General features: G+C 44.0%; 1 protein-coding gene across 21 annotated transcripts in view; it reads left to right on the top strand.

The window, feature by feature from the left end:
* Positions 1-25,596, top strand: part of scrib (scribble planar cell polarity protein) — a 61,809-nt gene extending 36,213 nt beyond the window's left edge. For 4 of the 21 annotated variants that reach the window (XM_041065302.1, XM_041065297.1, XM_041065296.1 and 1 more), the window contains 30 exons: positions 915-1,004; positions 1,101-1,178; positions 1,266-1,583; positions 2,692-2,772; positions 4,501-4,749; positions 5,255-5,365; positions 5,482-5,775; positions 5,946-6,134; positions 6,366-6,485; positions 7,097-7,153; positions 7,760-7,816; positions 8,302-8,382; positions 11,542-11,964; positions 12,745-12,816; positions 12,974-13,027; positions 13,540-13,593; positions 14,069-14,191; positions 14,934-15,044; positions 15,435-15,485; positions 15,627-15,794; positions 16,262-16,421; positions 16,516-16,735; positions 16,829-16,918; positions 17,006-17,188; positions 18,466-18,615; positions 19,219-19,358; positions 19,616-19,653; positions 20,201-20,275; positions 22,247-22,301; positions 23,414-25,596. In XM_041065302.1, coding sequence (XP_040921236.1) covers positions 915-1,004; positions 1,101-1,178; positions 1,266-1,583; positions 2,692-2,772; positions 4,501-4,749; positions 5,255-5,365; positions 5,482-5,775; positions 5,946-6,134; positions 6,366-6,485; positions 7,097-7,153; positions 7,760-7,816; positions 8,302-8,382; positions 11,542-11,964; positions 12,745-12,816; positions 12,974-13,027; positions 13,540-13,593; positions 14,069-14,191; positions 14,934-15,044; positions 15,435-15,485; positions 15,627-15,794; positions 16,262-16,421; positions 16,516-16,735; positions 16,829-16,918; positions 17,006-17,188; positions 18,466-18,615; positions 19,219-19,358; positions 19,616-19,653; positions 20,201-20,275; positions 22,247-22,301; positions 23,414-23,550 — 4,029 coding nt within the window. In that variant the 3' untranslated portion in view covers positions 23,551-25,596. Of the gene's footprint in view, positions 1-914; positions 1,005-1,100; positions 1,179-1,265; positions 1,584-2,691; positions 2,773-4,500; positions 4,750-5,254; positions 5,366-5,481; positions 5,776-5,945; positions 6,135-6,365; positions 6,486-7,096; positions 7,154-7,759; positions 7,817-8,301; positions 8,383-11,541; positions 11,965-12,744; positions 12,817-12,973; positions 13,028-13,539; positions 13,594-14,068; positions 14,192-14,933; positions 15,045-15,434; positions 15,486-15,626; positions 15,795-16,261; positions 16,422-16,515; positions 16,736-16,828; positions 16,919-17,005; positions 17,189-18,465; positions 18,616-19,218; positions 19,359-19,615; positions 19,654-20,200; positions 20,276-22,246; positions 22,302-22,442; positions 22,473-23,413 lie in introns of all 21 variants that reach the window. The other 17 variants (XM_041065300.1, XM_041065299.1, XM_041065311.1 and 14 more) reach the window with 14 other exon arrangements.
* Positions 25,597-25,637: the final 41 nt, after the last annotated feature.

Raw genomic sequence — 25,637 nt, 5'->3', positions numbered from 1 at the left:
TCTCATCTAGATTTGTTTTCTTCTCCTTTTTGGCATGTTTTTGTTGTAGTATTGTATATGATGGTGTATGAATACTGTGCACTCTTGTGCTGTTTAGTCTTGATGAAGAAAACATTTCTTTTCACTGTTACAGAGCAGTTGAACATTTTAATGAATGATACCATCTCATTGTTACAAATGCTGGAGTTTGAAGACAGACTTCAAATCAGTCTCCACATCCAGGACAGCACATTCTTCCGGTCTCCTACTCCTGACATTTCCCTTTTTCCTTCCACCTGTCCCACATTTGTCTCTATTCCTCCCCCTTTTTGCATGGCTTGCATCTACACAGAATATACACAGTCTGTTAAGACTTATTTAGTATTTATCTCACATCTAAAAGTCCATTTTTAGATACACATATAATACACATTGAACAGTACATGTTTTCTGTAAGGGTCTAGCCTCTTAATTCAGATGAAGAGGGCTTCACACAGTGTGTTTGTTCAGTTTATGTCAGAAGTCTAATGTCAGTTAAGTGGTGATTAGTAGATGACATAGCGCCTTATTGCTTTGAGTATATTTACAAACACAATCTCAGATTAAGGCACAAAATCATCCACCTTCCACTTAAACTGACATAAGGCTTCCAACAAGTCAGTGTGTCTCTCCACTCATCTTGCATCCATCTGGCATGATCACAGGATGCCACACTGATGAGATTCACGCCACCCTCTGGCAGAAAGAGGGAAGTCACCCACAACTTAAGTCAAAAAGTGTAAGATGTGGAAATACCACTTAAAATGGGGGAAAAAAAAGAACAAAATAACAGCGTTGTGGGCTCACCTCCCTCCCAATCTGTCCTGAGACGAGTGGTGTTTAGCAGGTTTTCATTAGTGGCTGTGCTGACCCCTCACCCCCTCCTCAACTTGCAGCACACCCTGACCATCGTACGACAAACAGGCGGCCTGGGTATCAGCATTGCTGGAGGGAAAGGATCCACGCCTTACAAGGGAGATGACGAGGTAAGTCCTGTACCTGGAATCTGGACATGTTAAATAAATCAGAATCGTTCAATGAATACATATAAATGAATTTTTGTGTTTCACTTGTTTCTGCAGGGAATCTTCATTTCCAGAGTATCTGAAGAGGGTCCTGCAGCGAGAGCAGGGGTTAAAGTGGGAGACAAACTCCTAGAGGTAAAGATCTGAGCAGACAGCCTGATTTTTAGATTTTTAATGAAAGACCGTTGTGTTTTACTCATTCTCTCTTTCTTTTTGTCTCAGGTGAATGGAGTGGACCTCCACGAAGCAGAACATCACACAGCGGTGGAAGCTCTGCGTAGCTCTGGTGCTACAGTCTCCATGACGGTGCTACGGGAGCGCATGGTGGAGCCAGAGAACGCCATCACCACCACGCCACTGAGGCCAGAGGACGACTACTTCCCACGGGAGAGACGCAGCAGTGGCATCGCCTTTAACATGGAGACGAGTCCCAGCGGGCCTCGGCAGCGGCTGTCCACTTGCCTGATCCGCAACGACAAGGGGCTGGGATTCAGCATCGCAGGGGGCAAAGGCTCCACACCCTACCGCACAGGAGACACGGTGAGACACGCAAACACACCCATCAACAGTTTTAGTAAAATAACAGAATTATCACCCGATGACGTGGATGACATTTACATACAAATTAAAAAGGCACTGTCCTCTTAGAGGCCCTGGCCTATGGCTGTTTACACATTAATATTTAAAGCTTCCCACTGAAGTGAAAATCTGACAACTGCATCCAAGTGAAGGCTGTAGTAGATTCAGATCATGGGTTTCAGTTCAAGGGGAAAGATGATACCGAGAAAACATCTTGAAGCTGCAGACACAATCTATCATGCAATAACTAAAGGGCCTATTTATAACAGGGGTGGTCTTGAAGTTGGGAAGTTAGGTCACAAAGTGTTTGCAGTAACTGTCTGAGCCACAGGGATCTGCGTTTACAGTCATCACCAGGGAGACGGAGATATGAATAGCCAGCCTTGACACTTGATAGGTTCACTGTAATTGGACGGGGTGAGGTGTATATTTGGGCTTGTGCAGTACTACATTGCAACTTCGCCGAGCCCACAAAGAGGAAAGGACTCATAAACCTATGACTTAGGCGTGTCTAACTGTAAGTCTTGCCTCTCTTTCAAAAGCTTTTTGAAACGTGTGGCAGCTTAGGAGTTCAGCTGGATTTTATTTGACTGAGCAAAGGGGACAACAAGCCCTAAATGACTCTAAATGATAAAAAGCTATACTGTTACAAGGTTACGTCAAAATGTCTGGCAGTGTGGACTGCTAGTATCTCACAATTATCTATATGAAACCTGCTTGCAGTCATGAATTAAGGAAAGTAATATTGGCTCAGGTCCTCACTGTGAGATGTCACATGCTGTCTGAAGGGTAACTCCGCTACTAGACAGCTCACAGTTATCACACTGAATCATCACAGGGTTGCAGCCTGTTGCACCAGACTTGTTACCGCCAACTCTGTTTAATTTGGTACTGAGAAAAATAAAACATTTATGGAATAATTACTTATTAAACCATGTTTAATTACAATATATTAGCAACATCTCTTTTATCTGTAGTCCGTGCTTTAATGCTGCATGAGAAAGTGCCTCTTGCAGGTGTGAGTTATCCACAGATGTGCGTTTAAGTTGTTTCTTTTGTCTGTTGTTAGGGAATCTACATTTCTCGCATTGCAGAGGGTGGAGCGGCACACAGGGACAGCACACTGCGTGTAGGCGACAGGGTGATCTCTGTGAGTACTACCGTCGCTCCCACATCTCCATCTGGGCATTAAAGTACATGAAAATGTTTCCTTTACATTCTTTTCATAGATGGGGGAATGGGAGTTTCCTGTTCCGTTATTAGAATGGATAATAACTGATCTGGAGAAGTACAGTATATTCTGATAAACGGACAGTAATAATGTACTGAAAACAGCCTGATAATTTATTTTATGATCAGGATGCGTGGCCTCTCCCTCGGTTTTGTGGAGGATGCCTCATCTAAAGCAGTGTAAAGGAAACACTTTTCGTCTTTTCTTTATGTTTTTAATATTTTCATTGTCACTGTGTACCTGTATCTACTGTGCCCACAACACTGCTTTCATCACTCAAGTTAAATCTGGCCCTATCCTAAGATAGATGAGAATAACTAGGGTTAGATCCCATGTTGACCACATACAGAAAATTCATAACTCATCAGACTTTACACTCATGCATCAAATCCATTAATTAATTAGCTGAGACAGTGTACTAATAAAGTCATCGCACTTATTCTAACCCTGAGCCTGTCTTTGGATGCATACTGTGTAGCTCTTTTGGTTAAATAATGCAGCATTTAGGTTATATCTTTTGCTCCTGAGCGCCTCCTGCATGACACATCTCTGCTCCTTTGTTTCCTCTGCTGATCACACTCACAGCTTGGCTTTGCTGTCCTGTATCTGTCCGCGTAACTTGTTTCTCTTTTAATCTGTTGCATGTTTTAATCCATTATTTTGTCACTCGCTACTACTGTAAATCCACCGATGGTCTTAGACTTTGAGAAGTCCCTCTACAAATACGCTGAGTATGAAACTGCTCCTTTTTAACTTTGCTTTCTTTCTGGGTTTACGCTCTTCTTTCCTCCGGCAGTGTTTTTTTCTTCTCTTCGTCTGTTTGTAGGCTGCCTCTTTTCCTCCCTTTCTCACGCTCTCTCCTTCTGCATGCTCACTAATGCGTTAAGTGCATCTCCTTGCCTTTTTGGCGGTGGGGATGGTGTTGGGGTGGAGTGGGCTGAGCCTGTCAGTCCGCTGCCGTGGTGGACACGTGTCACCACGGCAGCGGCCGCGGCAGCAATTCAGCCGACGGTAAGAGCCGGTACTGTCGGATCAGTGCTGACCTCTGCTTGTCACTTTAGGCCAGAGTACAGTTTTTAAGGTGGTGCATGCAGTTAACAAAACTAATGATTGAGTATTTTCTTTATGACGAAGCTGCAGATGTCTAAGGAATTCCCTGCTTGCCTTTGTTGACTTAAGATCAAACTTTTCATCACTTGTGTTTTAAGTAAACAAAGACAAGAGTGAGAAAGTATTCACCTGATTACATTCAAAGACAACAGACAGCACAAGCATTAATGCAGTGATGATTTTAGGGAATTTCAGGGATTTTGGGGGGAAAAAAATAGCTTTGCTTGCTCATAGCCTCTCCCTGTCCGGGAAACTCTACCAGCTTAAACTGCCTGCAGCAGCCTGCTGTTACCCCCGCTCCCTCTTTTTCTCTGCCTGTTCCTGTTGCTCTGTATAGGTGTTGGGTTCTTCTTCAAATAACAGCACTCACATTTGCACACTCACAAGATCTCAGTGAATTAAAATCAGATATTAAATAAGCAGTTTTCAGTGATGAGATGTAGAATCTGATGAGAAATGTGGCAAATATGGCCAGCTGTCACTGAGAGCGTCCTGGTGGGCTGACACCCTCCGTGGTTGGTTTTGCTGTCAATCCAGATCAATGGTGTAGACATGACAGAGGCCAGGCATGACCAGGCAGTAGCGCTCCTTACCGGCACCTCCCCCACCATCGCCCTCCTGGTGGAGCGAGACCTGAATGCACCAGGGGGCTCTCCAGGTCAATCCCGGGCACGTGCCCACTCCCCTCCACCCCCAGAACCCTCAGATTCTCCGGACCAGGAAGAGGAGGGCCTTTCCCTTCATGGGAACCACTTGAGCCGGATGGAAGACGAGTACCCCATCGAGGTGAGACCCCCTAGAAGTGACTTTAGCCCTTGTGCTGAATAGCTTTTTAGTTTTATTTCACCATGCTGTATAAGCCTTCTTTGAAGCATCCAGCGTTAATGTTTGTTTATTTGGCCCCTGCCTTACCTTTAATGCTGTCCAGTTCCAGAGAAGATGGTGCATGGTATGAAGACTTGGTCTAATTTAAATAATGGTGTAAATAGCCTTTAGCTTGGTAATACCAGCTGTATCATTCCCAGCCAGTGAGTAATGCAAAAATAGTGCCATTTAGCTGCTTAGAGCTGTGAACCTGTCATGCAGTAGAAAGAGGTTGGTTTGTGTTTGTTAGACAAATTATAGAATTAGAAAGACAGAGACGTGACTGTAGACAACAAGGCTTTGTCATGAATTTGTACATTTCAGTTGACTATAGTAGAATTAAGTTGCACCTTGATGTTAAGTTGAGTAACTTTTCTTGCTCTTGAATTTATTAAAATCTCTTTCTGTTGACCTGTAATCCTAACAGGAAGTGACCCTGATGAAGTCGGGTGGCCCTCTTGGCTTGAGCATTGTGGGAGGCAGTGATCATGCCAGTCACCCGTTTGGCGTCAATGAGCCTGGGGTGTTCATCTCAAAGGTATAATTTTTAAAAAAATTGTGAGGTCTTGTCCACGTTTTTCCCCTTTCCAAAAATATATTGTGTTATTGCCACCGTTACCTTGGCTTGTGTCTCACTTTCCATCTCATCATCAGGTGATTCCTCACGGTCTGGCATGTCAAAGCGGACTACGCGTTGGAGACCGAATATTAGAGGTGAACGCCATTGACCTGCGTCACGCCACTCACCAAGAGGCTGTGCGAGCCCTGCTGGCCAACAAGCAGGAGATTCGTATGTTAGTGCGGAGGGACCCTTCGCCACCTGGGATGCAGGAAATCGTCATCCAAAAGCAGCCGGGGGAGAAGCTTGGCATCAGTATTCGTGGAGGGGCCAAGGGTCATGCGGGAAACCCGTTTGATCCCACAGATGAGGGAATCTTCATCTCGAAGGTACTACAACTTTGAACATCTCAGTTCACCAGTACACGTTTAGAGGATTTATGATCACGCTTGAAAGAACTGAAGACCAGTGCACTTCCTTTTGGGCATGGTTAAGACAGGCAGCGTTCTCACACCTGGGTAAACCACTTGTGATACTTTGGTTTGGTTGGTTCAAATAGGTGAGTTCAAGCGGAGCAGCAGCGAGAGACGGCCGACTGCAGGTTGGCATGCGGATCCTGGAGGTGAACAACCACAGCCTGCTGGGGATGACTCACACAGAGGCAGTGCGAGTGCTTCGTGCCGTGGGAGACTCTCTGGTCATGCTGGTGTGTGATGGCTTTGACCCACAGAAAGTGGCTGCTGTGGAGGTGAGACTCCGTGAGGAGCTGGGTTTGGACAAAATGTTCTTGTCACTTACTCAGACACTTAAATAAAACGATACTATAAACTGTAGGTTTAACATCTGTAATGGATGTTAAATGTATAGAATGAATCTGAAAACAGAATTTAGGGCTGTAACTATCTATTATTTAATCTGCCTAAACAAATAATAATACTTGTTTGGTTTTAATCAAAAATCTGTTTGGATCCATTTCCAGGCATCTCCTGGTATCATTGCCAACCCATTTGCAACAGGCATTGTACGTAAGAACAGTATGGAAAGCATCTCCTCTATAGACCGAGACCTGAGCCCAGAGGAGATGGAAATCATACAGAAGGTACAATTCAGACTATACACTGTTTTATACACTGATTATTCATCTTAACTGATTTTATACTGTAGTTATGAATTTAAATAAAGTCAGGTACTGGAGTTAAGGTTAGTTACCGTCCCTCACTGACTGTGGCACTGACTGGCTCCTCAAAGCTCCCAGAGGGCAACGCAGATCCACAGGAACCACAGTACAGTTTGTTATCATCCAAATACCATTCAAGTCGACGCATGAATCAAATGTTTTGTTCAGCGATTCCATTACACCACCACTGTGCTTCCACAGCAGTTTGGCGTAAGCAGGTGGAGTTTGACTCACTCCAACCGTGCACGCCACACATACCCATCTTTCCACCAGAGCAGCCAGAAAGCGCCAGCACATTTGTTTATTTTGCCCAGATTAGCTTTTGGGAGGCTGCCCGTACTAAAGGAATGTAGGAGCCTGTTGGTTCAGAGTTCAGTTCAGTTCAGAGTTTTGGGTCATTGAGCTGTTATCAGGACATAATTCATGTGCAAAATTTCATTGGTTTAGGCTAGCAGCATTTTCACTAATATTTACAAGATGATTAGTAACCATTGATTAGGATTCTAAGGATCTTAAATCCCGCTCTTCTCCAGGAGTCTGAGATGGTGAGAGAGACGTCGCAGTGGGAGCGAGAAGAGATGGAGAAAGTGGTAAGTGAAAATGAAAATCCATTACTGTTGTGGGAAGGCTAGAGGTATTTCTTTTTTTTCTGTCAGATCAGCAGATAGACGACAATACAGTGAGACACGAGAATTCAGTTTTTGCTCCACCATAGCTCAGAAAAATGCCAAACTGGAGTCTGCACATTACAGCAGGGTGGAGCATTAGAGTCAGGTGCTCAGGTTTGTCTGTTACCGGGTGAATGAAGCTTCTCCTCTGCACCCTGTGTGGGTATTGTGTTTGACAGAACTATTCCTGCAATGTCCCACCTTGCATGCTTTTTCTGCTCCCATAGCCGTTGAATAGAATACTTTTTAATGTGTGTGGATTCTATCCTTTCTTTCCCTTTTGTTTTTCTCTCCTCTCTCCTTTACCTTTGGTGTGTTTGGTGTGATACGAAATCATCCAATCATCCCATCTCCATTCCACCTTCTCCACTGTTATTTTTCTCCACTTCACCCCCTGTAACACGTCTTTCCTCCACTGTAAACCCTTCATCTTCTCACATCACCTCTCATTGCATTACTGTGTGGCTGGTTGGGTGTCTTCCCTTCTGTACTCTCCTCCTCCTCCCTCCCCTTCCTTTCTTGGTGAAGGAGCGAATGCGATTGGAGCGTGAGGAGGCAACTCGCCTGCTAGAAGAGGAGACTGAGGTGAGACACTCCTCGACGGCAGGTCCTCAGACAGACTTTCCTGTCTGTGCAGAACGGCAGTTTAACCACAAACACCACAGAGCTGCTGCCACAGGATTTTACCGTTCTACTTATCCCTGGATTTTCAGGGACAATAGAATCTTCTTTTTTCAGTTTTCTTCAGTAACTCAGCCTTGAGCCTTATTCAGACCGGCTTAGTTTTCCTGGAGAAGGCCCTGCGATGTGCAAACAGGTGGATTTTTCCTGTTTGACTGGCCAGCAATCGGTTAGATTTCAGAGAGGAAGAATCCATTCCAAAGTCTGACTTGACATCACTCTAATATAACAACACATTAAATTTCTCTAGTGTGGATAGTTAACCTTATAGTAAACTTCCATACATGGCCTTTCCCAGTTAAACTAATTCAGTTTGAATAGATGCCTGTCGTGTAATAAACCTCAGTCTAGACCTCTTCTCACCTCTGTTTCTATTTATTTCCCTGTAGAACATTGGCACTGGACCTCTAAAACTTGACTACAAAACCTTGGCTGCACTTCCCACCACCAGTCTGCAGAAGGTCAACAGGGTAAGTGTCTCTTTGTGTTCTAATGTCTTAAAACGTGAAGTCTTCGTAAAAGGCTCGTTGTCTTTGTGGGGGCTGTGTTAGAAATGGCCTTCAAAGCTCAGAATAGACTTCCTCCTGGAATCCTTTGTGTTTATGTCCATGGAAAACTCGTGTGACCTATAGCCGACCAGTTCGGCTCCAGGAAAAGGAATGTTAACCCTCTCTCCATGTGCATAACCCCAAGTTAACATGACGGACTAGTAACCTCTGACTCCAAGGCCAAACCCACACAACATATCAAGCCGGCGTGACGCAACTCTGTCCTACATCAACTAACAGGAGCAGAAGAATTGAAGAAATAACATGAAGACCAAGGACTTAACAAGAAGTTCGGAAAAAGAATGTGAAGATCAGCCTCATCTGGAAAGAACCAGAAAATATAAAAGGAAGACAACTTTAAAAAGTATATATTCTGTACAGAGGAAGCATGGCCAAAGGGGCGGCACTGTCCTGCTTGATAAAAAGAGTGTCAGTGTGTTAGAGAGAGGTGGCGAGATGGGGGAAGGGGACAGCTGTCCACTATCAACCGGTCTGTCCTCTGCGATATTTTAAACTTGCATCTGGCTCAGAATTGGATGGAGTCTCTTGGGTGGGTGGGGTGCCAGACAGACAGGGAGGGTTTCGTCTAAGAGGGACAGACAAGTGTTTCAGTTTGATTTTTCAAAGTCCTCGTAGGAGCAGGTTTGAGTGGACGTTCAGCACTTTTCTGTTCCCGTCCTACAGTGAGTATAAAGCTGCTCAGTGGACAAGAGTTGACTGATTTAGCTTTTCTATTTTCCTTTCCTCTTTGTTGTGTTTTCCTCTGCTGCTGACTTTGATTGTTGTTTCTTATTCTCTACAAACTTCTGTTCTGAATCAACCGTATGTCTGTGTGAGGAATGTCAATATTTCATGATTTCTGATTTTTGACATAAGCTCTTTGAAAAATGATCACTTAAAGGATCTTATTATTTGTTCTGTTAAGCTCATTTTCAAGTATATCCAGCACCAAGAGACAAATTATTGTTCCTTTATAAATTCCATTTATATTGAGTAATTGCATTACAACATGCAAGTGCACTTCCACTAGATAGCTATAAGGACTTTATTTTTATGCCCTACTTGTCTGACAGAGCTTTTATATTCTGTTCATGCCCTGGATCTGCTGCTGCAGAGCACATGGTCCTGCTCAGACCGTATCATAGTGACCCACAAAGACTCAAAGTCTTCAAGTTCATGCTATCTTTTTATTATTATTATTTTTTTTTTTTTTTGTTGTTAATGGAAATGTAGGTTTAGGTTTAACAAGTCCTAACCCAGTTTGTGTTTTAGTGAACTGACAAAAACCATTTTGTCAGCTTGTCATTATGCTGATCTATTGTAAAAAGTTTTAAAGGGTTTAAACTTGCCTTGTCTTCATGACAGCTAAGGTATCAGGCTTGAAAAAATTCAGACAGTGTAAAACTGTTATTGTTTTTTTTGTAGGAAAATGTGTGAGTCGACCTTTTAATCCATTATAATTTAATGTTATTTGAAAAACTAAATGTTCTTCTGTTCAGTTCACCATGAGGTGTTGTTACTGGATAAAACTAAAATTCATCCAGTCAAAACTAAAGACTAGAACTGTCAGGGGTTCAGTTCCCGGTTCCTTTGACTTGCAGCTTTTCCCAGCGTGGCTAACTCAGTGTGTTGGCACGCTGCTGGCGAGCTAGCAGCCGTGCTTTCCTCTCTCACACCAAAACCCCAGCTGTCCCTCACAGTCTGTGTCAGAGCCAAAAGGGCACTCGTTCACATTCCATCCCACTGACCCTCATCACACCACCGACTCTTATAGTCAGCATGTGGAAGGACATGTAAGTGCTTCACAGTGGTTGTATTCTTGGTCCGACTATTTTGATTATCACCAGACATGTCAAGGTCACTTGACATAAATTCCAGAGTAGTTTGCATGTTTAGTGTTCTGGGTTGAGTTGAAGGTTTTTATTTGTTTTCAGGTTTTAAGCATGAAAAAAAAAAAAAACATGCCACCTTTAAGTCTGTACTTACAGTATCAGGTTTCTTTACATGTGTTGGTCTTCTCAGCTAACTACAATACCGGTCAAAAGTTTTAGGACACCTCCATTTTCCAGCTGTTATTTAAATGAAGTAAATGAATTGTCTCAGTGTTGAATTAAAACTATAAAGCATAGAAAAAATACATCATTGGCGATTTAAAAATAAATAAATAAAAGGAATCATTTAATCTAAATGTTTGACTCATTCAGCAGCCAAACACACTCGTGACTTTGTGTCTACAATGGAAACAACATATTGCTGGATTTGTGCAAAGGTTCCCACAACCCACTGTTCCCCCTGGAGACTGTGCTGGTCTTCTATCATGTGTAACCAGTCTGAATTTTTCTCAGCATTCCCACTGAAATATACAGTGCTACTTCCTGGAGTGCAGCATTATCCTAATAATGCATCAAAGGGTGTAGTAACAGTTTGTTCCTACACTTTTTAAACCTTGGCAGCACCATACCACTGACCTTTGTACTATTTAAGGTTATTCGCTGGACCTGACCTGGATAAATTTCCATAAAAAGTGGGAAAATGGGGACGGTCTAAAACTCTTAGCCGGTATTTTACAGTAGGAGCTGAAGGTGTGCCGGAGCCTGAATGTCTCGCTGCTCTGATAATACAGTTATTTAAGGCGGAGGAGAACTGCAGTAATGTGTCCACTGAGAAACTTATCTTAAAGGCTTCAGGAAGGATTTAGTGATGTGAGTAACTCTTTTTAGCAGCTGGAGGCTTGTGTGTCAGGTTTCTATTTATAAAACAACATACTAAGACGTGAGTTTCTCCTCCAGTCTTAGTTTAGTTTTTTATTAGCTCGTTTGTAAAAGTTTATTTTTTATGTTTTAATTTAGTCTTCAGAAGTTGTAATATTCCACAGCAATCTGTTAATCTCTTTGTTGTGAACCTGTTTTTTTCAGTTTCTCTTGCATTGTTTTTAAAACTTTCAGGTTTTATTCTTCTGCCTTCAATTAGCAAAAATTTCCTTTGGGAGTTACAATGAGTGAGTGGATCTTTTTCGCTGTCATCCCTTTATTATGTCAGTTTACTGTATCTGTCCTCCCTCTTTCCTTTGGTTCTATTCAGTTCTCTACCTCTGTCCCCCTGACTGCTCCCATGGAGGCCCCCCTGCAGGCCCAGTACCAAGCCCCTTTAGAGCCTCTGGGCTTCAGCTTAGGTCATCCTACAAAACCTCTCAGCCACGTGGACCCTGCGTCCTACCCCAGTCTAAACACAGAGCACGATTATCTTCATGGATCCCTGTTCTCCCCTAATGGAGCCTCCACTGGTGACGGTACTGTCCCAACAACTACCACTAACGCAACAACAACATTAGTACCCGAAGAAGAGGAGTGCCTGGTGGACTCTCAGCCCATCTGCTTCAAAGAGAACCCTTTCTTGGTGGCCAATCGAAAAGGAAAAGGCCTCCCCCCTGGAGAGCAGATCCTGTCAGGGCCTCCTGTGGGCTACGGGAGACAGGGCCAACTGCAGCCATGGTTGTTCAGCAAGGCAAGCAGCCTGCCTGAGTGTGGTTTGGAGGCAGCATGGTGTGTTACCGCGCACAGTTTTGCTTTGCTGTGTCCCTTGCAATTACTTGTACTTGCATCCAGACTGTATGCAGGTTTTAACTTCTTAACAGTCACACCAGTATGATCCAGAGAAATGTCTTTCACTCGTAACATAGATTTTGGCTTTTTCTTTATTGACGTTTATCTAAAGGAACAAAATTGTAAACTGAAGTTTGTGGGGTTTTAAATTGTTGGTTGGACAAAATCAGAAGACACCATCTTGGGGCCCTGGGGAACTGGGATGGACCAAGCAATTAATCGATTAATCTGTCGGTCAAATGCCCTGCAGCTTTACTGTTTGCTCGAAGAGACAGAAGACGGCCGTAAAAAGGTTTTCTGTCAGTGCACATGTTCGTGCAGAAAGCATCGTTCAGGTTTGAGCCTATTAATCTCAGTGTAATACGGAGCTGAACTGCTGCATGTTTTTGCTGTGAGAACAGAGCTTGTGGCACCTCGTGAGGTATTTGGGAAACATAGACAGGATCGACAGGAATGCCTGTCCCAACAGCTGCGATGAGGGTCATAAGTCACAAAGGAACGCGACCAGCACAGAAAAGTGCATGTTTATCAGCAGGAGCTTGTTGTTGGTTGAATTTATTTGAAGATGAATTCACTGCAGGACTAACCAGTGATACTTGTTTTTGTTTCTTCTTTACTATGCTGTTTTTTTTTTACGTGAGAGCAATTGTTAAGTGTGTTTTTGGTGTTTTGATCTTTCCAGGCGCCTTCCTCTGATTTCGCCAGGACGGACAGTCCAATCAGGGAAACACCCTACTCTCCCACCATTCAACCGGTGAGCAGCTGAAAGATCCACCACTCCTCTCTATTATGAATCATCTGTTTTCATATCATCTTTTTTATTTTATTTTCTCCTTTTCCATGAGTCACTTCCAGTGCTATAGAAGAGGTATTTTATAGTTGACCGTTTTGACCTTTCCTCCCACCCTTAGCCCAGCGACCACTCTTCGAACAGCTCCCTGTGTACAGGCAGAGAGACCCGCTTCGTAAGTGGGTCTTGTGGCCCTCTCTGCTCTGGCCTGGATTTTTATTTTATTTTTTTTAGCCCATGTGTCAGCTGTTCTGAGCCCTGCATCTCTTAATAAAACACGGAGACTCTAACTAGTTCAGCTATCATGTCTGCCAGTCTGAAAAGCATGTGACTGCGTCTCCGTGGCCAGCTGATTACTCATGCTTTCAGATTTTTGACTGATTGTCCTTCGTGTCTCTAACTGACCAGCTGTGGCTTCATATTCCATAAAAGGATGATAACAAAGTAAAAATTCTAATTTTCCTTGAGCGAAATTATTTGTTACCGGTCCGATTCAGATATTATGTATATATTTTAAAACATAAATTGAGAGTTAGCTCAAGGTAAACCCTGGTGCTGTTGCATTCCTGGCCTGGCATCGTCCTAAAGAAAGTCCAGTAGCTAAAATTTTGTGAGGTTTGAAAGTCAAGTAGCAGGTGCAGATCCGTGTGTTTTTATTTCACTGTCATTGTTTTTATTTATTTGCAGGCAAACATTCATTACACCTCCACTCCCACTGCCAAGGACAGCACCTCATCATCAGTGAGTGTTTATGGAGCTTGAAAATAAGTCGCACAGAAAATAGCTTCTGTAGTCGAGTCGAGTCAGACTGATCACACTGGTTTACCAGTATATCAAACCAAGATACTGTGGCATGTTAGACAGACACAGTGCCCCAGTGGTTAGATTTTCATCCTAAAATGACATTATTTACTATAATAATAGATATATTTAAAATTTTAGGCATCAGTTTGATGGATTATTAGAACTTCTAACCCTAAAAATTTAAAAGAAATTACTACTTGTGCTTTCTGGAAGGTCTACAGATTGTATTAGATTGGGGGGAAAAAAATGAGATTGGATACTGGGTAACACCATAGACCAATAATCTGGATGCTAATTTATGCTCAGGTGCATTTCCACCATCGACTCCATTCATTTTGAGTTTATCTGTCATTCTAAAGTTTGGCATCTCTGACTCTGCATTTAGTCAAAATATCATTTGTTTTCTCTCCAGACCCGACCTGGTGCCATCCAGCCAGTCGGCCGTGTGCGGCCAAGCACCTCTCCCGCCACTCCGGACGGCCACAGTCCCAACCCCTTCCAGCATGGCCCCTCCCCCTTCAACTCCCAGACCTCTGTAAGACCCCTCACCACCACCACCACATAGGGCTGTTTTCCACCACTCTCAGCTTTGTGCCGCGTACTGTGACTGCACAGCCACGAAACACTCAAATGGTGTCTAACAACAGTACAGCAGATGCAGATAATTATGGCACAAGAATGATTTTCGTTTGTAAATGAGGCTAGAACCAAAGAAAGGAAGAATAGTATTTGAAGCGAGGAGCTGAGTCTGTGCAGGTGCTGCTGTCTGCGACCCCCCAGGCACACCTGGAGCGTGTCGGTGTTTGAACTACACTTGCAAATGGAGCATCCGACCCGACTCTGAGCTCCTGAATCGAACATAACGCCTCATGATTGCAGCCTTCTGAAATGTTCACCAATCTTCTTCTTCTTTTGGCAAACAGTGTAACTGAATTGGTAAATAACGACAAACCTGTGATTTCATCCCACATCTTCCTGACAGTTTCACAAAGGTGCTCGCACAGAAAAATCTGTCATGGCTTTGAACTTTCCAAGCCCTACTGTCTGTCTTTCTCTGGCATACTCCCTCCTCTCTCACATGAAACCAGCTGCCATGCTCTTCACCTGTTCTCCTCCACAGTCTCCTTCAACTTTGCTGGTTTTTTTCATAGTCTACCCTCTCCTCCATGTCTGTGTCTGTCTGTCCTCCCTACCTCCTCTTCTGCCCCTCGCCTCCTTTTACCATATGGACCTACCCCCACCTTCCATGCCCACCCCTCCCGTCCTCCCCCCTGCAGCCTCGTGCCCCCTCCCCTACCTCGCCTGACGAGTTCCCCATGAATGTCAAGCAGGCATACAAGGCATTTGCCGCCGTGCCTCGCTCACTGGCAGTGCTGGAGCCTCCGCAGGTAGGCCATACTGCCCGGACGCGCCCGGGTCGGGCCCAGAAGCATGCTCTGCTGATTGGTTGGTCTCGCCCCTGCCCCCTCCTGACTGGAGCAGGCTGTCCTGTAAGGAGCCTGCACTGTGTCAGGGGGCCTGTGACGTGCTGTGACGTGTGGAATGCCTTCATCGTTGGTTTTTGTACTCCAGTGCCATCATCTGTCGAGCTGGTGTTGACTCTTGATTCATTCATCCATCCACGTGTGGCTCGTGTACTAATATTCAACCCTCTTTTTTATGTGTCGTATCCCAGCTGCTAATCAGTCTGCCTGCTCTGTATCTGTCTTGTCCTGAGTCCGAGGCTCCTTGAATTCACACAGTTTAACACTCTGCTTATTTCCTGCTCTGCCCAACAGGACCTCTATGGCATAAGGAACAATTTCCACCCAAAGCAGCCCTCTCCAGAGGTGAGTAAACGTATCTACCAAAAAATGATATCCACAGCTGTGTGTTGTACCGTATTTGCCTGAAGTCTACTGTAGTTACATAAAAAACAAAACTGGCTCTTAGTCTGACAGCGTGGTGATGAGACTTTGTGGCCTTTTCAGCCTGAGTTGAACAACGAGGTGTTTGATGATGACATTGAGGGTCAGGAGGGAGCTGGTAAGGGTCTGATCGGCATGGTCACCCCCCGGCCCTCCCTCTCATCTGACCGCCGGGAGTATATGAGCCTGGCGGCAGTGCCTCGCCTCTCCAGGCTTTCAGAGGACCTGCAGGTACCCACCACCTCCGCCACAGCAGGGGCAGCCCTGTTCTTCATCTGGGCTGTGGTGTGCTTGGCTTGAGCGGTGGTGGTGTCTCTGCTCTCGTAGACTGAGACACAGTCATGCTGCTTAATCAATAATGGGACTGCCAGTTGATTGACCTTGAATGAGCTCAATGGTGCTGGGATCTGTTTTAATTCTTTTCTCTTCCTTCTTGGTACGCAACACTTTTTTTTCTGTGGCATCTCTTGTGAAAGCCCCTGCTCCTTTGACAAATGGCTCCGGAAAAAAGCAAACAGGAATAAAAATTTCAAAATAAACTTAAAAATCAACTTTTTAGCAGCAAGTGTTGGCCTTTGTTTTGCTGTTCTCTCATTGGTGAATATTCCAGGTGCTCCAGGTTCTTAGATCTCAGCGCTGATCTATTCTCAGCTTCATCATTCTGTATTCTGTCATTCATTTTTCTCGTAACCCTGCAGAGTCCTTCTCCTGGTGGTAAGGACAGCCCAGAGCAGCGCTCTTTCAGGGACAGACAAAAGTATTTTGAGATCGACGTGAAGCAGCAGACTCCAGAAAAACCCAAACCGCGAGTCTCTCTTGTTGGAGAGGATGACCTCAAGAAAATGAGGGAGGAAGAAGGTACGTTTTCACTGCGTCTCCTTTAACATCTCACGCTATAATAACCAACAAAAACGTCGGACCTGTTGTGACCTGTCTCTTCATCTCACCCCAGCGAGGAAGTTTGAGCAGCGGGCCCAGGAGTATCTGCTGGATGAAGATGAGGAGGATGAGGAGGAGGACCTGGCCAAGCAGGTGGCTCAGATGAAGGTCACCGGTAAGGTGTTGCTGGATGGAGTGGAGTATAAGGTGGAGCCAGCATCCACCCCGTCTCAGCACTGCTCCACACCGCCTTGCTACAACGTCACACCACCGAGCTACTGTGGCAGCTCAGGGTCAGAAACTGTATATTGTTGTTGCTTTATGCGTCATTTTTCTTTCTTTTTTTTTTTTTTATTTCTTCAGCTAACGGTTCTTCTTGTGTGCAGGCCCTCCTCTGTTGATGGTAAGGGAGACTCTCAGAGGAATTCACTGGAGGACAGCTTCAGGCTGGAGCAGAGGCCCAACTCCATGACTGGGTAACGATAATGAACAGAACCACAGCTGTGAGTGAGTCTGTCGTTTTTGTCTCTGTAGTCATCATTTCTCCTCCTCTGTCCTCACAGTCTAATCCCAGTGTATCCCGGGGAGTCGGCGGCCCCCATCCGCACAGCCAAAGCAGAGCGCAGACATCAAGAGAGACTGCGTATGCAGAGCCCCGAGCTGGCTGTGGCCCCGGACAAGGACCTGTCCCCTGCTGAGAAACGAGCTCTGGAGGCAGAGAAGAGAGCCATGTGGAGAGCAGCACGGTAAAATATCCATTTCACACTTTCTGACTGAGGAGAAAATGACTTATCAGGCCTTTTAGTAAATTTTTAAGCTTCTGCTTTACTCTGCCTTTTGTCCTCAACTTGTATTTCTAACAATGAATATGTAAGAGAATAATTAATCCAGTTATATACAGTTTGATTTAGTCATTTGTTACCTTTTTGGTAGCTGGTGTGATCTCTAGGTGCAAGCGAAGAGGGTCAAACAAGGACATTGCCTCTCAGCACCTCTACAGCGTCACCCATTAGTCATGCCATCTGATTTTATTTATTTATTTATTTTCAAGGCCAAAGTGGGTTTACTCGTGCAGTGTAGAGATACAGAAAGACCCGGCTGCAGTTTGCAAAAGCATGGAACGAAGTTCTCTGGGCTGATGAAACAAAAAAAAAATCAACCTCTAATTATTAAAATTGTAGAAAGAGGAAAGGAACTGATGTCTGTGGGTTGCAAACTGCAGGCAGTCAGTGACTGCAGAGGTTTTCCTCAATATATTAAATATGATGATTTTGTTTGACTTGATGTGTTTTTGTCTAGTTGTTTTTGAACCACTAAACTTTAAGCACTTTGTGTTGAAAAGGCTAAATCTCACACACATCTCTCTTTATTAATGAAGACCCACTCGGTTTATTTTCGTTGAGCGAAATGTTACAGTACACGTGATATAAAACCTTGACCAGGATGAAAACGCTGGCAGACGGAGGCACGTGGAGAATATGAGTAAATAGATGTGTTGTGTTCAGTTTATTTAATGATTCTGTTTTTGGCATATTTACATTGCATTACAATTGCTGCTTCTAATGTTGATATCAAACTCAGGCTTCCATGATCATGTCAAGCTCGTCAGTGACAGGGTTCAGTTTTGTTTTTTTTTTTTCTTTGCCCAGAAGTCCATTTATGTGCAGTCAGCCCAAATACAAGTTCACATTTGGTTGTGTGCTGTGACAACAGCATCCTGTGTGTTTGTGTGGTCAGTGTGTGTCCTCTCTCTTATTGTTTAAAATCAAAAAAAAGTCTAGAAAAGAAAAAGCCTTTAAAATCTTATTTATTATTTCCAGCTCTCTTAATTGTGTGGGTGTTTTACCTTCCATTCTTTGGTTTTCTTCTCTCTCTCTCTCTCTCTCTCTCTGTGTGCCTTTCCTTCCTTTCATCCTTCCTCTCCTCTTCATATCTCTCCTTCATCCTGGTGTACTTTTCATCCCACTCTCCCCTCCTCTCTTTCACCTTCTTCCTCCCCCTCTCTGTGGCCTCGTGGGCACAGGCCCTACGGCCTAGAGGAGGATGTTAGGCAGTATGAGCAGGACCTGGCTAAGAGGCTCTACCAGGCCCGGGTGAGGGCATCTCAGGGCACAGCCGCGGCCCCCCAGCCCCCCACCACTACCTCCTCCTCCTCCGCAGCCTCCCAGCTCAGGTCTGCTCCACGGCCCCAGCCACCAGGGCCAGACGCACGGCATCGTGGGGGTGTGCTGGGGTGCTTTGGCGTTGGGATATTTTGCTAGAGGCCGAGTTGAGAAAGGTCCAAGCACTCGCAGCTATGACACTGTGACAGTGCTTCCACTGCCTTTCTAGTGCTGTCTTGCTTCTGCACGTCTTTGCTGTTTCCATTTCTAGCTTCCTCTGGTTCCTCTTCCTCTCTGTCCTCTGTCTTGTCCTCTCCCTCTCTGCAGCACTCTTTTCATTTTCATTTGTGCCTTGCTGTTCTCTTGATTTTTCACACTATTACTTGTACTAACACACAGCCTGCAGTAAGTTTGCAAGCTATTTGTGAGTTAAGGGTAAGCCTACTAGCAGTAGGTAGTCCTTATCCTGGAATGCCTCCCATTATATTGTGCAATGAAATTAAACTGGTTTGTCACAGCAAACCAGGACAAGGAGCACCCACGATTAGTAGTGACTGGCACTGCACCCACCATAGTGGTGTGTGCCTCTCAGTCTTTGTGTCGTTATTTCTTTTAAGGCTTTCATTTTCCTTCCTTTACTGTCATTTATCTGACGGCGGTTGTTTCTCTTGTAGAATGAAGTCTCTGGAGCAGGACGCACTGAAGGCTCAGATGGTCATTGCCAAGTCTCGGGACGGGAAGAAACGCGGGACGCTAGACCAGTTGACAGAGTCGCCCTCGCCTGCCCCCACACCCTCTCCCACACCTATGGAAGGTAGGAAGCTGTTGTCCTTAAAGGCACAGAGGCCTGTTCACATGACAAACATCTTGTACTTAATACCAAGGGTTTTTTTTAAATACAGAACCACCAACAACTTCAACTGAAATTTATAAGAAATTCATGTTTCACTTGATGATTTTTTTGTAACTTTTATTTTGAAAAATACGACAAATAAACATCTATTTACGTACAAGCAAATTAAATCTCAGGCTTGATCTTATCTAACTTCACATTTTCTGTTTTTCTGGCAGAGCTCAGTCCTCGAGGAGTAACCTCACCGGGCAGACTCGTGAGTACTAAACCTTTTTACCCTCTTCTAAATTTCCAGTTTGATTCTGACTTACTGGTTTTACTGGCCTTTGTTGTGTCACTGTGAACGGTTTACCGTATCCACTGTACGCACTTGGAGAGCTTGAATCATCAAATACTTGAACAAATCTGTAACACTGACTTTGCAGTTTCCATCCAAGGAGCTTTATTTGAGAAAGGCAACAAATAAGGTTGTTTGTTTACAAGTTGGAAAAAGGCAGAAGTAGAGTTGCTTCAAAAAACATTGACACTAATCTCATCATCTTGCTCATTGTCACTCTAGCCAATCAGAGCTGAGAACACACACACTGCTCTCCCACCATATGCCACAGCTGGCTGTGTGAATCACCCATTAGCCTCTCTGCCTCCTACCCCTCCTTTTTTCATTTCCTCAGCCCTTTTCCTCTTATTTATCCCCTCTCCGACCTTTCCCCCTCTTTTCTTTGCCCCCCCCCCTTTCCTCTTTGCCCTCATTTTCTTCTCCCTCTCCCTTGACCTCTGCTCATCCCTGTTTACTATCCTTCTAGTCCCTGTCGTCAAAGAAGTTTGACTACCGACAGTTTGCTGCCATTCCTTCTTCCAAACCCGTATACGACATCCAGGTATTGGCTGCATGCTGAGGCCCCGCCCACCCATCCACGGCCTCCTCCCTTCCCTGTGGCTTTCCCTGCTGCCTCTCCCCTCTAGTTTCTCTGTTAATCAAGAGGCATCAGTGCAACTTCAGTCTAAGTTGTGGCTCAGTGATTGATCAGCACTGTCCGCTCTGCACTATTATAGCACCGTGGCTCACTAACTCTCACTTACTCAATGAAGAGAGACTTTTACTTTAAATAATGCACACAAAATCAGCCCTGGGTCTCCCTCCCTCCTCCCATCCTGCCTGCCCCTCTCTCTGGTCTCACCCTTACCACTCACACATATGAGAGCATCCCATCTCTCTCTCTCTCAGCTAACTAATCAGTCACAGTCAGTCAGACAGTAACACTCACCATCTGCAGAGACGCAGACACATTTCTGTTCCCACTAACCAGAGTTGGTTCCGGGGCAAAATGGCCACAAACTCTGCATCTCATCCACTCTCACATTCATGTCCATCAGCTGTCTTGTTCCACGCATGGGTCGCACGTCAGACAGAGGAGTAACATGTCCTCCATAATCTTTCCTCTCGCGCTCTGGCTTTTCAAACACTGATCTGCTGAAGGGCCTCCTCCTGCTCTTTCTGTAGTTTTGTGTGAAATAGTTTACTTCTTCCTCTTTGTGTGGAGAACGAGATGGGAGGGGAAGCAGAGGATTCCTGGAATGGTGCTGGAGAGTGAGCACAGCTTGTCTGGAAGTGGTCTTTCTTTTTTTTTTTGTGGTCAGATATCTGTGGTTGTCTGTCACAGCGTCAGTCTGCGCTCCAGAGTGTGGGGCTCCTGTGAGGGTTGGTTGTTGGTTTAGTTTGTGTTCAGATCCTATTTCTGGTGGGTGTAACTGAATTGTCATTACTGTATGTAAGTGTGTTTGCATTCTGTTTGAGGTTCCTGCACATGACCTGACGGAAGTACTGTTTAAAGGAGAGGTTCAGGTTTTTCTGATTTATTTTAATACAATGCTCACCTGCCCGTTTGCATAGTGAAAGAATTATTCGTCACTGTAATTATTCCTCCTGTTCATACTGGCAGTGAAATATTCCCTTCACTGAATAACTCCAGTGTAAGAAATGAGATGAAATCCAGTTCTGTGAAAAATGGCACTACTGAAGTTAATGTGAGGAGCAGTCGGAGTCAAAGTAAGTGTGTATTCACTGGTAAGTGGAAGCTGATTAATCTTAGTCAACCAACAAAAATTAATTAGCAGTTGTTTTGATTTTTAATTTAAAAGAAAAGAAAAATGTAACATTTGACAGTTGCAGTTTATCAAATGTCTCAGACTTAATACTCATAAAGTATAAATCAGTCTCAAATCAGTCCCCTTATCTCTTACACTGGAGCTATGATATGAAGGTATCACTTAATGAGTATTAAAAAATGACTGCAGCAGCTATGTCAGTGTACATGTGGGCATGTGAGTATTTCACTGAGTCGGGCTTGAAAAAGTCTGAACCTGTCCTGTGTGTTGGTGTTTGTAAGGTGGGTAACTATTGTTGTGTGAAGTAGAAGAACCAGCTTCCAGACTCTGAAACAAGGGAAAGTCAAACTGACCAAATAACATTACTGGTGTTGGTTTGTAAATTGGTGACACTGGTGCATTGTCGGTGCTGTACTGTTGCTGTTTACTGTCTCTTTGTGGATGTGCCCCCACTACACCACAAACCCCGGAACTGATGACCTAACTTAACCTCCCTTTTCCTTTAACATGCCAATCTCTCCTGGAGGAGTAGTCCAGTAGAGGTACTCTGGCTTCTGTGGCTCTGACAGATAGGTAGCTGCGCTGCTGCCGGCTAAACCAGCAGTGAGTGGCTGGCACATCGCCTCGCCGTCTCCCTCGCTGCCAGTTCCGCTACTCACATGGTGATGGCTTCCCCAGGGATACAGGTTACTACGAGGCCCCCGCCGCACAGTTATTCACCCTGTTTTTTTCTTTTCTTCCAGTCCCCTGACACAGTCGACGACATGCAGTTCATCGACGACGGCTCCAGCAACCCAGGTGAGAACCGGAGATATTCAGTTTGACTTCAGGTTGAATGAAAACTAGGACAATAGGTGAAAGCTTTAAGTGAGAAAAATGTGTGTAGATAAATAGAAAACACATTCATTACCTCAATTTCTCCTATCCCCTTTGATTCAGGTGACTACCTGGGATAAGCTGCTCCTATTGGTAGGATCCTGTGTGCATGTGTTTGTGACTGTGTGTCACTGTATGGCTGAGGATGTAGGGAACATATGAGGAGAGTGTGTGTGTTGGTCTGTGGATTTATGCTCTAACCTGCTTGTTGTGTGGCAAACTAGCATAGCCGTGGGCTCAGATTTTGAGACGAGTGTGTTTATCAGCTGTGCTTCACCTGCTGGTTCCCACCTGATATGAATGAGCAACTGATATTAAGAGCGAAGTGGAAGAGATTTGTTGTGTCGCAGCTAATGATCTCATACTAACCTGGATCCAGAGTGTGCATGAGTTTGTTTAAAGCTTGAATGAAACTAGTGGACACTAATTTTTGAGGACAGGCTTTGTATTGACAGCACAGTGTTTCCTGTCTGCATTTGACGAAGGTTCAGATGAGGAAACTGACTTATTTAGACTTAAAGAAATTTCTTTGTGTTAGGTATCGTTTGTCTGACTTTGGAATGGAATCATTTTAAATATAAGGATACGCTGCTTCATGTAATTATCTTTACTTTCATCCAGCTGCTGTGCTGCCACAGAGATACTTTCTCTGTGTTAAGTGCATGTAAATATAAAAAAAATGTAACTAAGGGGCTGCAGATTGGTTCTTAAGGTAACTTTTATGACGGTGACTCTTGCTGTGAGCTTGAACCCAGAGCCCACTGAGGATTCAGGTTTAAACATACAGTCACTTGATGCTTTAGTTTTCTGCTCAGCACTTTTGGGTCCTGCTTGTTTCCAGCTGCTGATTTGAACGTGGGGCTTCTCTCGCAGGTTTACGGGATCCATCCACTTTCTCCACAGTTGAATGTTGTGCAGGAATTTGCCCTGATCTTCTTTCGTTGAGGATTGAATGTCAAGTGAAAAGGAGCTTAGCTTCAGCAGCTTGCAAGCGCAATAGTGATTTGAAGTCGTTCTGTCTTCTTGCTTCCTAGGGCCCGCTGCAAACCCAGAGGCCGAGGTTCCCACTCCACTGCCTGCCACCTCAGCCCTGGAGGAGATGGCTTTGTACAGCAACAAGCGCAAACTGAGGCAGGGTCGCCGAAGCCTGGAAACCGCCGTGCCCACGTAACACCTCACACTGAGAGAAGAACACACACACATTTACTTAAGCTGTGGAACACACAGGTGCATCCACAGTAGGTGCAGAGTCACTAAACACTACACACAATGTCAGTAGAGCGAGATTAACTCCCATATATAACCACTGCAGAGACTACGAAGCTGATAGTCGCCACACATACACACTCACTTATATCCTGCGTGCCAGTCTTGCCTTTACAGTCTGCTGGTGAGTTGGCGAGTTGCTCTACAGTCCCTCAAGGGCAAGAAAGAGCTAGTGTGGTTAGCTAGGATTGCTACTTACATTCTGTTTTTTATTTTTGTTCCACACTCTGTTTGCCTGGTAGAAGCTGATCTATTTTAACAAGAAGTGACAAAGTTTTTAGTTTTGTTTTTTGTTTTTTTTTCACAATCCAATGATTTTGTTTTTAAATACTGAAAGAGAAAAGAAATGGGTCATAGCTGTACTAACTTCTTGAATGATATTTTTAGGCTTTCAGTGACTAGATTGTAAAATGTCAGGGGTTTCTTCAGACTTGGGCAGAGAGGAGTGTATATATTAATTGAGGAGGAACATCCTGCTACCTTCACAGTCACAAATTGTGGAGAGCTTTGAAAAAAAAAAAGAAACAAAAAAATAATTACATATCGTTTTTGCACTGCCACTGATCAGCTTTTTAAGAACGTATATCTTAACTAATTTATTGTTTTTATCGTTTTACTCAAATTGAAGGCCTTCTACTTTACACTGTTTTAACCCATCCTGTCCTTTTGGCTTTAAGAGGACGACTGAGGTGTATCATAATCTACCCATAAAACATTTGAAATGATAGTTACAAGTTTTGAAGACAAAGCTTTAAACTAATTAACTGCATAATACTTTATCTTCCTAAACACTTCTGAATTTACCAGGGGCTTTTTGAAGCAAGCATATCTGCAAATTAGGTTGCTTGGACAAAAACTGTTGCACATCAGCAACTTAAAGCGGTGATGGGTCATAAGAAAATCTTGCTGACTCTTCTCTCAGCAGACTTCAAAAGCACATCTGTCCAGATGTTTATTCTGTGTTACATTCCCCCTGTAAAGACTACAGTCCACACTGGAGGCGACAGCAGCATTGAGCAGGCGGTTTTACAGACACGCAAAAGTTCAGAATATTAGAGTTTGGGAACACACTTTTTTTTTTTTTTAGCATCGTACTAATTAACGGTACTTACCCTGCCTTGTTTAGGGTATTGTTTTTTTTTTGATTTTATCAATGTGAAACATTAATTTCTATCCTTGCTTTATCTGGAAGTAATCCAGAGTGACGTGAAGGTAGCAGGTGTTTTATTTTTCTGTCTATGGTTAATTTAAATCTGATGCCACTGAAAAATCATTTATTATTGTGTGAATAATGTACAAATACTGAAAGGAAAGCAAACTTTGGGTTTGAAACTGAGCCAGTCTTGACCTAGACCAAGCGAGTGTCTGGACTGTTGTCGTATGTGGGTTTGGACAGGCTTGGTATTGGGATGCTCTCTGCATGTATATTGGCTTGTTAATGGGAGAGCGGCGAGAGGCAGAACCGATCAGAAATCCCTCTCAACATATTGATCTCATTCAGACTTTCAGCTCACTGCTTGACATACTGTCAGTTTAGGTATCTGACGGGTATTTTTGCAGAATCTCGGCATAGTAGCATTTGTGTTAATTTAAAGTAGGGTCTTCTAATTATAGCTTTCCATGTTGCGCTCACTGACTGAAATTCAGTTTGTTTGATAACATTTGCAATGGCTGATATCTCTTTTTTTTTTAAACTTACAGTAGGTAATTTTTTTTTCAGGTGGGTTTCACTACATTATTAATGCAGTGTTTCAAGTTTTTGTGTTTATTCTTTTGTCTTGAGTTCTGTTTGGGGGCTTTTACTTGCAAATAGGTTGGAGGGAAAGGGTCAGAAGTCCTAGGGTCAAGGGTTAGAGCTCATACAAGACTGTAACTAGTGAATTTGTACAACCAAAGAAGTCTATTTTGTGGTTCAGGAATAATAAATTTTACTTTTCATTTAAGAAGCTGATTTATTGTGTAGTGTCTTTCTATGCTTGTTTGATGTGTAAA

The sequence above is a fragment of the Toxotes jaculatrix genome, chromosome 20, assembly GCF_017976425.1.
Source record: "Toxotes jaculatrix isolate fToxJac2 chromosome 20, fToxJac2.pri, whole genome shotgun sequence".
Lineage (NCBI taxonomy): Eukaryota > Metazoa > Chordata > Actinopteri > Toxotidae > Toxotes > Toxotes jaculatrix.
This window is presented reverse-complemented; position numbering and strand designations above follow the sequence as displayed.